At 36.9% G+C, this 12,057-nt stretch overlaps 1 protein-coding gene across 2 annotated transcripts in view; it reads right to left on the bottom strand.

The window, feature by feature from the left end:
- The window catches only part of fam168a (family with sequence similarity 168 member A), a 151,667-nt gene that overhangs the window by 42,333 nt on the left and 97,277 nt on the right, over positions 1 to 12,057 (bottom strand). For both annotated transcript variants that reach the window (XM_059963950.1, XM_059963951.1), the window contains exon 3: positions 3,808 to 3,888. In XM_059963950.1, coding sequence (XP_059819933.1) covers positions 3,808 to 3,888 — 81 coding nt within the window. The remainder of the gene's footprint in view (positions 1 to 3,807; positions 3,889 to 12,057) is intronic.

Below are 12,057 nucleotides of genomic sequence, written 5' to 3'. Positions count from 1 at the left end.
GGCAAATAATTTATGTAAATTCTTTATATCATTGACTCTTACACCTAAATATTTTATACCATCTGTCGGCCATCTAAATTGAGTTACTAATCGACATCGACTATAATTCCTTTAGTAAGGGGTAAAATTTCACTTTTATCCCAGTTTACTTTATATCCTGATATTTTCCCATATTCTTCCAATCTGAAAGATAATTTATGCAATGAATGCAATGAGTTTGTTAAATAAATCAGAACATCATCAGCAAATAAATTAATCTTATATTCCTCCGGGTTAACTCTGAAGCCCACAATATCTGGATCCGTTCTAATTAATTCAGCTAATGGTTCTATTGCCACTACAAAAAGGGCAGGTGATAATGGACAGCCTTGTCTAGTTGTTAACTGGAATGATGTTGAAATTTGACCATTTGTCACTACTTTAGCTTTGGGACTAGTATTTAAGGTTTTAATCCATTTTATAAAAAGATTTTCCTAACCCATATTTTTCCAATACCTTAAATAAAAAGTCCCATTCCAATCTATCAAATGCTTTTTCTGCATCCAAAGCAACTGCCACACTCATTTCCTCTTTCTTTTGTGCCAGATGAATTATGCTAAGTAACCGAGTTACATTATCCACCGATTGTCTATTTTTAATAAAGCCTGTTTGATCCATATGTTTCAATTTTGGTAAATAATTAGATAATCTATTAGATAAACTTTTTGCTATTATTTTATAATCCATATTCAACAAAGAAATAGGCCTATTTGATGTTGGTTTTAAAGGATCTCTATCTTTTTTTGGCAATACTATTAGGATCGCTGTTGAAAAAGATTGTGGAAGTTTATGTGTTCTTTCCGCTTGATATATTAACTCCATAAAGGGAGGGATTAATAAATCTTTAAATTTTTTATAAAATTCAGGTGGAAAACCATCTTCTCCTGGAGATTTATTATTCTGAAGTGATCCTAAAGCTTCTTCAACCTCTTTTAATGTAAAGGGCATATCTAATCCTTTCTGTTCTTCTGAATTCAATTTTGGAAGAGTTATTTGTGATAAAAAAAAATTTCTATCTCTGCAACCTCATTTTGTGATTCTGATTGATATAATTTGGAGTAAATTTTTTTTAAAGTTTCATTAATTTCTAAAGGTTTATAAGTAATTTTATTTGCACTTGTTCCAATTGCATTTATTGTTTTGGTAGCCTGCTCTGTTTTCAATAGCCAAGCAAGAATCTTGTGTGATCTTTCACCTAATTCATAATATCTCTGTTTAGTTCTCATAATTACTTTTTCTGTTCGATATGTCTGGAGTGTATTATATTATAGCTTCTTATTGACAAGTTGTCTTCGTTTTTCTTCTGTCATATATCTTTGGGATTCCATTCAGAACTACTGACAAGTTGCCAGGAGACAGCTCAATAGGTTAAAACAAGATTCTGAGGTTAAACAGGTGAAACTTTCATTCTCATATTTGTGTAGGTGGTTCTGCTATAACATATGTTTCCATAATGCAGATTCATTATAACGTGATTAATGGATTAGGAAACACTACATATTTGCATTACATGGGCAACATTGCTTAAAGCACAACTACTGCCTATTATGTGATAAAGGGACTTTCTGTAACGCAAGCCACACTATGCAAAGATAAAATTACTTAGAATTCTTATCAATAATTTTCTTCAACTACACTGAAAATGATCAACACATTAGGGATTACAAGGACTTTGCCTGAGTCACACTAATAATTCAGGTCCAAGTTTTAAATTGTACATAATAACAGTTAATCTTCACTGTTTTTAATAACCACTTTCCACCTCCTGGTTTTTATTTCAACTCTGCTAAATGTTATGCCTCAATTATTCTTGAATCAAATGATTCTTCATATCACTATAGGTTATTTTACCAGCCAGCTTCATTCAGTATCCTCCAGATATCTTCGACACCTCCATGAATAGGAATGGTTCCTCTCTGCTGTTTCCACATCACAGCCTCAAATTGCTCCAGCAGTTCAGTTATACATAATTTTACCACATGAATCTAAGCTCAATCCTAGTATGATTGTTATCAAATATTTCAATGTAAGTAAATTCAACCTTCTTCCCCATCACTGATATGAAGCTACAGATTAGCAGTTCTCCACCTTCTTTCTCCAATTTTAAATAGTGGCATTGCATTTACTACCCTCAGACTATTTGTAGAATCCTGAAAGACACTAGGGTGTCTGCCATCTCTGAAGGCACATATTTCAAAAACTTTGGGTGTTGATCATCAAGTCCTTGGGATCTGTCAGCTCTCTAGTACTTTTGCTCAGCTTATAGACCCCTCGGGCTCTCGATCTTACTGAACCCTTGATTCCCTATTATACCTGGCCAGATTTGTTTTCAGACAAAGTAATTGTCTAATTCTTCTATTTTTGTAACTTTCTATTAGAATTTCTATCTGTCTGCATGTCTGCATGAGATGCCACTTCTCCCACAATAGTCTTTTTCCCTGTAACTTACCTACAACCATGGTCAATAAGATTTTCTGTAAGTCCTTTATCCTAAATCCTATATTTAAGTCTTAGGTTACAAAATGCAAATGACCAAATATAGAGCCTAACTGAACATTATTGATAACCATTTTCCTGCCACGAGAGCACCTAACAATCAGCTGCTTACTGTCACTAAGCCAATTTTGAATCCAATTTACTGCTATCCATTTTTGATAACCTGTCATATGGGTCTGTGTCAAAATCATTGCTAAACTCCATGCTTAAAAAAAAACAATAAATTTCTGGAATCTGAACAATGCAAGGGATATAATGTTCATACAGGTAAGATCCAGCACCATTTTATTGAATATGAAGTAAGTGACAAAGGTTAAATGGCCTACTCATGCTTCAGTTCCTTACATCTTCATACAATTTCTTAGCTGAATCATGTGCACTGCTCCATCCCTCCCAGAACTAATTTTCCAACCAGGATTATTTGCTTTCATCCTCAAATTGTTCTTTGTCAGTTTCCAGTTCTTTAAATCCAAACTTTCATTCAATCCAAGTGCAAGAAAGGGAAAATCAAAATTATAAAGTGGATCCTCTAGTTCAGGGGTTCACAATCTTTTATTATGCCATACACCAATACCATTAAGCAAGGGGTCCATGGACCACAGGTTGAGAACCCCAGCTCCAGTTGCAGCAGGCAAATCCAAGATGATGACCCAGTGTTCAACCTTTCAGATGGGAAATTCTTGACTTTCAGACTCCCTGCAAATCCCAGACTTACTGAATGACACAAGCCAAAGTATCAATTTCTTTACTTGCTATGCCTCCACTATGTTGAGGAAATCACCTTTGATCTTATGCCAAGGTATAACTGGTGAAGGATTAGAGATCCTATTTAATTCAATGCGAATTCTTAGCCTGTGCTTTAAGAAACAAAAGTAAACAATTTTCCTGCAGTGTAATGTTTCCAGATATAAGTATACATTCACTAAAGTTCTAGCTTGAAATTTATTTTTATATTTCTTGATAAGACTCTCATGGCATTCCAGGGCAGCATCTCCTTTGTATAATACCCAGGGACTAACTGCCACTGAGATCTCATTGCCTAATGTAATGACATGTTAGCATCAACTTTTGCATCCAGACTAACCAAATGGAGAATGCGGGGAATAACTTGGGTCTAGGAATATTCTTCCCATTACTTTCCTCTATTAGAAAATGTCTGAATTCTGAATAAGTCGTTAAAAAATGTAATTTATTACGTGAATGCATAATAAACATCAGCTTATCATTTAAAATGCACCGAGTATGGACAACAAAAGAGTTCAAAAATCTTACCTGGAGGATATCCAGGACTGCCACTAGCATACATATTAGCAGTATAGGCTGGTGCAGTTGTAGGGTAACCTGCAGGATAACCTGAACAATGAAACAGAACATTATGTTAAGTGATATAGTATGCTCAAATCAAAAGCACTGACAAGCATATATCAAGATAGCCTCCACAAAAAATGCATTAAAATTCAGTGTTTCCCTAGTAACATTTGTTATCAGTTATCCACATGCAGCATTTATACTTTACCAACACTAATTATAAATAGAGTATATTCTCCATATTTTTGAGCGGACATGAATTTTTCATGGATTCCCTACCTAGCTGGAGGCTCCAGCACAAAAGTAGAAACTTCTTGCTTTTGACAGGGTCGACAGCACAGTGGAGAACAGAAAATTATTGTGATACTAGTACATTACATATAGTATAATAAGATGGACTCTTGATCTTCAAATGATCTCATACATTGTTACCTGTACAGCACTTTCTCTGTAGCTGTTACACTTTATTCTGCATTCTGTTATTGCTTTATCTTCTTCTACCGCAATATGCTGTGTAATTACTTTATCTGTATGAACAGTATGCAAGACAAGCTGTCAACCGTATCTCAGTACGTGACAATAATAAACCAATTTCAAACCAAGACAGGAAGTTTGCGACTAATATTCCCAATACAAGATGCATTCAATTACAAATCATTACAGGTAACCCCCCCCCCCCGCATTACAGGGGGAGGATTTGTTCCTGGACAATAGTTCTTAACATGATTTTGTGTAACACAAACCACATTACACGTGCGTTCATTAAGTGAAAGTTAAAAAAAAATGTTTATTCTTCTCCCACCTCAATTTCATAAGAGTACATGTTTATTTTGTATCTCAGATTTTTGTAGTGTTTTGAGAATTCCATATACCCGAACTGCTATAGCACAGGCATCACTATGCCCAGCAATACTTGAAATACACAATGGTAAAACGTTTCCAGTATTTAATAGGTATATGCATACCTCTTACTTTTAACTGATAACCTCAAAATGTTCTAATTCTGTCTCCCCTAGCTTCCCTGAAATGTTCATATTGGTAAGCATAGATATAATTCATTTTTTATTTACATTTTATGCCTTGTGGTTGTATGCCCCATATTTCAATTCCTCTCCAGGTTAAAATGTTTCAGCACACTCTATCAGACCACCATTATACTGACAACTCTCATTCCTGGACTTGACAACAAGATACAAGCATTTTCATTATACTAGTCTTCAGATTACTCGACTTTGTTTCCCTCCTCAGGAGAAAAAGATCCAAGTGAGTTCAATCTATTTTGAGATATAGCCTTAGTTCAAGCAATATTCTAGGTAAGTACATCTTCCCCCATCATCTTCTTGCACTTCATGGAAGAGAACATTATTTCTTATGCAATGGAAACCAAGATGTCATTTAATTGATTTTCCTCTAATGTTATTAGCCCAGCCCCAAGACACAGTGATTTTTTCCCTATAAATCATTATTGCTCCCCTCATCAAGTGGAGGTTTAATTTTCATTCAACTATACATGAATACCAGTTAACCTAGCCAAATGAAAGAGCATTATTCTAGGGTCAAGGTACTAAACTCAGTACCAATAGTCATACACAGCACAACGCACATATAACAGAGCAGTAAAATACAGGCACACGAAACATATAGTCCAAGTCCCTAAGTCCATGTATGTTGCAGCAGTCTGCAGCTGAACACCATCCAGCTTGTCTTCTGCCAAGTGAACACTGGGGAGCAACATCAACTCTGGTATAGCCACAGCACCACACTGCCTCTAGTATTTCACTGGAGTGCACCAACTGTGATGCTACCCTCCCCCCCCCCCCCCACCGGTGGCTGCAAACACGTGACGTGCCTAGTCTTCGCTATGATCGAGGCGACACAGCTCTCCTGCTGTTCACCCATAAACCAATGAATTGCACTTGCAGCATTCCACACCAATGTCCAACAGGATCTTGCTATCACAAGAGAAGCAACTAAAACAATTTCTCGCTGTTAGAATGCACACCTCCTTCATGCACCAACACCTCCACGTACCAGACAGCATCACAGTCCGCACCGAGTACCACTCCTTTAGATTTTCCGTCAACGAGCAACTTGTTGATTGGGTGGGAATGCAGTATATTAAGTTCTTAATGTCCAGCAGGGTCTTGCAATCATTAAAAAATAGTTTTAAACAGACTATAACACCTTCGATTGACCAAAATGGGACCTTCCTCTATAAATATAAATGAGCTCCAAACCCACTGACCCACTTGGTAATTTAAAAAAATTGCAGCATATCATCACTTGCCGCTCATAACATGATTCCTCCTGCATTGAGGAACATATCAACTCAGGATGCCACTGCAGGTTTGTAGTTGCTTGGCATTTTAATTCCCCAACATATTCCAACTTGGGCCAATCTGGAACCACTTAGGAGTTTAAAAAAAAGCCTAACATTGAATAGTATCTCATTCTTACAGTTTTCCAAACAGAAGCTTTATTTCACATTCTAAGCAATGCCTCCAGTTTCAGGCAGATGAAGTAATGATTCCCACTTAAATTTGTTTTCTTACTAGCCCCAATACCATCTTAACTAACTTGAATTATTGTCCTTTTTAAATCATTCTCTTCTGCTTTCAGCCCTGTGCGATATTTGCTTTTGCTCTTTTCTTCCATTCCAAACTCATTTCTGTAATTAACTCAATACTTTCCACTTTAAGTCCTGACAAATGGTCATTAATCTACAATGCCTAGGACTTACGCTCCAGATATTATCTGCTCTATGCAGCTCCTGTATGTTGTATTTCATTTTAGATTTCCAGTACCAATGTGTTTTGCTTTAACATTAATAAGTATCCCATTGATGGACTGATGGGGAAATTAAACAGGAGACTAATTTAAAACGCAATTGGGTTCATTTAAGCTGATGTTACCTGATGGACAAACATACAACACTAACTGGAAGTGTTAATCAAGACACTCCAAGAACAGTTAATTTTTTTTCCCCTTGTTTGTCTGGTCATGGACATTGCAAGCAAGGTCAACATTTACTAAAGGCAAGAAAATAGATTCTACTGCCACTGCAATGTTTCTGTAGGTATAACAACAAACTTGAGTTACATAATTTAGACAGAGCAATGAAGGAACAATGATGCATTTCCAGAATAAAATGTAACTTGGAAAGAAACCTGCTCTTAATCTTTTCCTACACTAAGAACAGTTATTATTCTGGTGCAATAAAAGTTCATGGTACCTATAGCTTTAAATTGAACAAATTTATTTCTCTCTCCTTGACTGATGCCTAATAACCGGGTTGTCTGGTACTACACTGATAACCATCAGCTGTGGCCTGCCTACAGCAAGATAGCTAATATAAATAAAGACATACTTCGTTAGATAGTTCTTTAAGGTCATTCCTGAACCAGCATGAAAATGCAGTTGCTGAAATACAAAGAATCATAGCATATTACCAAAAAAGATTTATACATAGACATGGGCATTAAATGGTGCACCTTCTGCAGCAAAAACACTGCAAGACCAAAGTCCTGATGATGCAAGAGATCAGGAGGACACCAAAGATGGTTCAACACACTGGCATTTTTCACTGATAGCACAACTGAGACAAAGAAAGAGAAAGGTAGTGATGGAAAAGAATCACATAGTGGCAAGGAAAACTAATGGTGTGACATGAAACATTTTCGGTTATGAATAAAAAATATTAAGAATGCAACTCATAGTTTAAGGGTGAAAAATGAAAAGGAACCGGGTGGGGGGGGGGGGTGTGGAAAGGGAGGGGCAAGGTGCCAGTGGAAGTGGTGGATGCAGGTTTGACAGCAAAGTTTAAGTAGTCTGGATAAGTACAAGCATGGGTATGAATAAGTATGAAGGGTTATGGTCCAGGTCTGGTCAATTGAACTAGGCACAAAAAGGTCATCAAGGACTTGATGGACTGTTTTTGTGCTGTAGTGCTCTATGACTAAGTAAAACTGGGAATGTAATCATAGTAGAAGAGAGCCAAAAATAAAACTACATGAAGGACTTAAAGTCAAAGCACAATGAAGACAACGAAGAGAGAAACAGGACTGGAAAGTTAAAGACCGAAAATATGTTAAGTGGTGCAATGGACATGAACAGGAATACATCATTCTGGAAGAGGGTTTGACAACAGATTAGGTACAAGATTAGCTCATGTTGTATCTAAATAATAAATAAATAAAATGAAAACTTATTTATTTTCTGCATTTCTGCAATCCAACAGGCTGTGAATTTCTATTTTATCAAAAGAACAATACAGAACATGAGATACGATTCTGCAAACAAGCAGAAGTCACAATATCCACCACTAACTTAGGTGAAAGACACTGCTCAATTAGACCTAGAAATCTCTGCCCCATAGGCTTTAAAAACTTTTAAGCAAAAATCAAAGGAATCGCTTTGATTTTTCCAAAATCAAAGACAGTGATGTCATTAAGACCCAATACCAATAATATGTCAAAACTTGCAGACCTTCAGAAAATGTAGTAATCCAAGACAAGTTTGACCAAAAGAGTCATCCCAAGGAATTCTGGAACAATGCCTAAATCATGTTTTTTTTGCCAGGTGTGACTTCAACTACTGAATCCCCAATCACTACATTTACAAAGACATCAAGGACAATTACTCTCATCACTAGAATCCACCTAGTATTTGATACTGTCATAAACTGTAATAATATTTAGAGCATATTTAGATACAAATCCCACCCATTTTCCCTGGTTAAAGTCACCCTGCCATCTATGTCACCCTGGTGCAGAACATCAAGCTTGGATGAGATTATGCATGAAGTTCAAATCTAAATATATTAATTTGTATAATAACAGGCTGAATACACAACTACAATAAACAAATAGCATTGAAAGCCATTTCTAAATACCTAAGCCAAGATTTAAAAGATACCCAAATCTGAAATACAGTTACAACTTGGAAATCCCTTGCTGATTTATTTCATTCCCCTAAATTGTCATTACTCCCTTGTCAATAATTGGTTAGAAAGCTTTTCACCACCATAATTTTTCTGTATGACAGCTGAAGTGAATGCAAATTATAAACAGAACATCTTAACCAGAGTCAAAAAGCAATCACATAACCAAATTCACTAACTTTGATGTCCTAGTCCAATCATAAGAGTATATTACTTTGTAAAAAGGAATGAAGCATTTCTATGCCATTGGCCCATGTCTTCAGATATCAAACATAAACAGAATTCTATGAACAAAGTGAAAATTGATTCATAATATACTGAATTCTCTAGGATAAACCGAGCCCTATGCTAATTCTGTCTTTCCATTAGCTTTATGTTTCATTATGCAAAATATTGCATAAGCTTTCCTGGTAAAAATTTATTTAATCAAATCTGAACATCTTGCCAGTTGGAGGTGCAAGGGGGATTAAAAAAAAGGTACATGTTTCCAGATCAACAGATAATCAGCTTAAGGACCTTAGCAGGATGAGCAGCATCTGATGCATCTTGCATGTACCTTTTCAATTCAAATAACTATCCAAATTCCTTTAAAACTGCAAAAAGTATCTCCCTCTACCATCTCTCTGGCTGACAAGCGAAGTCAAAGCTATTGTAAAAGCAAAAGAAAGGGCATACAACAAAACAATAATTAGTGGGAAGATAGAGGATTGGGAAGTTTTCCTTCACTAGAAAGGAAAAGATGAAATATGAAAGCAAGCTAGCAAATAGAGAAATGAGAGTGGCTATAGGACCACTAGAAAATGAGGCGGGAAAAATAATAACGGGGGATAAGGAGATGGCTGATGAACTAAATATTTTGCGGCAATCTTCACTGTGGAAGACATTAGCAGTATGCCTGATGTAGGAAGGAAGGGAAGTGGGTGTAGTTACTATTACAAGAGAGAAGGTGCTCAAAAGGCTGAAAGACATAAAGGTACATAAGTCACCCAGACCAAATGAACTGCACCCTAGGGTTCTGAAAGAGGTAGCGTTAGAGATTGTGGTACATTAGAAATGTACAAAAATCACTGGACTCTGGCATGGTGCCGGAGGACTGGAAAATTGCAAACGTTAGTCCACTCTTTAAGAAAGGAGGAAGGCAGCAGAAAAGAAATTATGAACCAGTTCGCCAGACCTCAGTGGTTAGGAAGACATTAGAGTCAGTTGTTAAGGATGAGGTGATGGGGTACTTGGTGACACAGGGCAAGATAGTACAAAATCAACATGGTTTCCTTCAGGAAAAATCCTGCCTGATGAAGCTGTTGGAATTCTTTGAGAAGATTACAAGTAGGACAGACAAAGGGGATGCAGTGGGTGTTGTATATTTGGACTTAAGGCCTTTGACAAGGTGCCACACATGAGGCTGCTTACCAAGTTAAGAGCCCATGGTATTACAGGAAAGTTAATAACATGGTTAGAGCACTGATTGATTGGTAGGAGGCAGCAAGTGGGAATAAAAGGATCCTTTTCTGGTTGACTGCCAGTGACTAGCAGCATTCAGTGGAGGTCGGTGTTGGGGCCACCTCTTTTTATGCTGTATATAAATGATGATGGAATAGATGGCTTTGTTGCCAAATTTGCAGATGATACAAAGATTGATGGAGGTCCAGGTAGTGTTGAGGAAACAGGCAGGATGCATTAGGAGACAGATTAGGAGAATGGGCAAGAAAGTGGCAAATGAAATACAGTTGGCCCTCCTTATCTGCGAGGAATTGGATCTGGGACCCCTCGCGGATACCAAAAAACATGGATGCTCAAGTCACTTATTTAACCTTAGTGCAGTGGACTTTAGGACCCAGCGGAGTTCTGAATCCACAGTGTTTCTATTCATGAAAATAATCATGATTGAAAATAAAGTGGAAATAATAAAGCGATCAGAAAGAGGTGAAACGCCATCGGTCATTGGAAAAGCGTCAAGTCATAGTCGGTCAACAATCGGAACAATTTTAAAGGATAAAATGAGAAAGGCTCTGCCCCAATGCAAGCTACAGTTACTACTAAGCAACGCAGTGTTTTAATTATTGAAATACATATGTTTCTTAAGTGTTTTATATGCACTGAAAGGTAAAATATATACTATTTTCTAAGACAAACGTTTGACTGACGCTAAATAATACTGGATGCAGCTGTTCCAAATTACTTAGTAAGAGAACTTATAATTTTTTCTGATCCCGATCCACGATAACCTATGCACACCCTCCCATATACTTTAAATCATCTCTACCTTACTTATAATACCTAATACAATGTAAATGCTATGTAAATAGTTGTTATACTGCATTGTTTAGGTAATAATGACAAGAAAAAAAAGTCTGTACATGCTCGAACAACAAGTGCTGGAAGAGCACTTCCAGTTTTTCTCAATTCGCAGTTGGTTGAATTTGTGCATGTGGAACTCGCGGATGACCATGATCGCCCATGTTATACGACATGGTATATAATGATGTTGATCCACTTATGTCATCACTTCAACTGACCTGTGGACTAGCACCCCAAGGTCTCTCTGTATATCAGCACTCCAAAGATCCTTTCTATGTACTCTATATGCCCTAACAGAATCTGACATGCAAAGTTCATTACCTCACACTTAAATGGATTAAATTCTATCTGCCAACATTCCCCCAAATGTTCCAGTTGATCTATGTTCTGCTGCATCTTTAAACAAACTTGTTATCCATGACTCCACCAATTGTCATGTCATCTACTAACTTTCCCCTTGTTATTCACAAAGGTCCCAGCAGTACATCACTTGTTCTAGATTTCAAGTCAGAAGAAAATCCTGCAAAATGCTGGAAAAATTCAGCAGACAAGGCAGTAACTATAGAAAAGAAAAGATGTTCTTGGTCCAAAATGTTGACTGTTTACTCATTTCCAAAGGTGCTGCCTGGCCAGGTGAGTTCCTCCAGCAATTTGCGTGTGTCTTGCTTTGGATTTCCAGGATCTGCAGATATTGTGTGTGTTAAAATCCCAGTATACTCTGCCTCCTATCACCCAGCCAATTTCGGACTGAGTGTAACAACATACCTCAGACCCCTGTGTCTATCATCTTATTAAGATTTAGAAATCGATAAATCACCCACCCTATAACAATCTCCTTAATTACTGCCTCAAAATGTCAGATTTATGACTAGCACATGTGTAATTCAGTGTACACAATCTTCATCTACAGTGTAAATCTAAAACATCAGCACAATTTTTATCATACAGCTCGTACAGCACAGTTAAGCCAGCCCTTT

Source organism: Hypanus sabinus, chromosome 3, assembly GCF_030144855.1.
Source record: "Hypanus sabinus isolate sHypSab1 chromosome 3, sHypSab1.hap1, whole genome shotgun sequence".
NCBI classification, from domain to species: Eukaryota; Metazoa; Chordata; class Chondrichthyes; order Myliobatiformes; family Dasyatidae; genus Hypanus; species Hypanus sabinus.
Note: the sequence above shows the minus strand (reverse complement) of the source record. Positions and strands in the feature narration are given on the sequence as shown.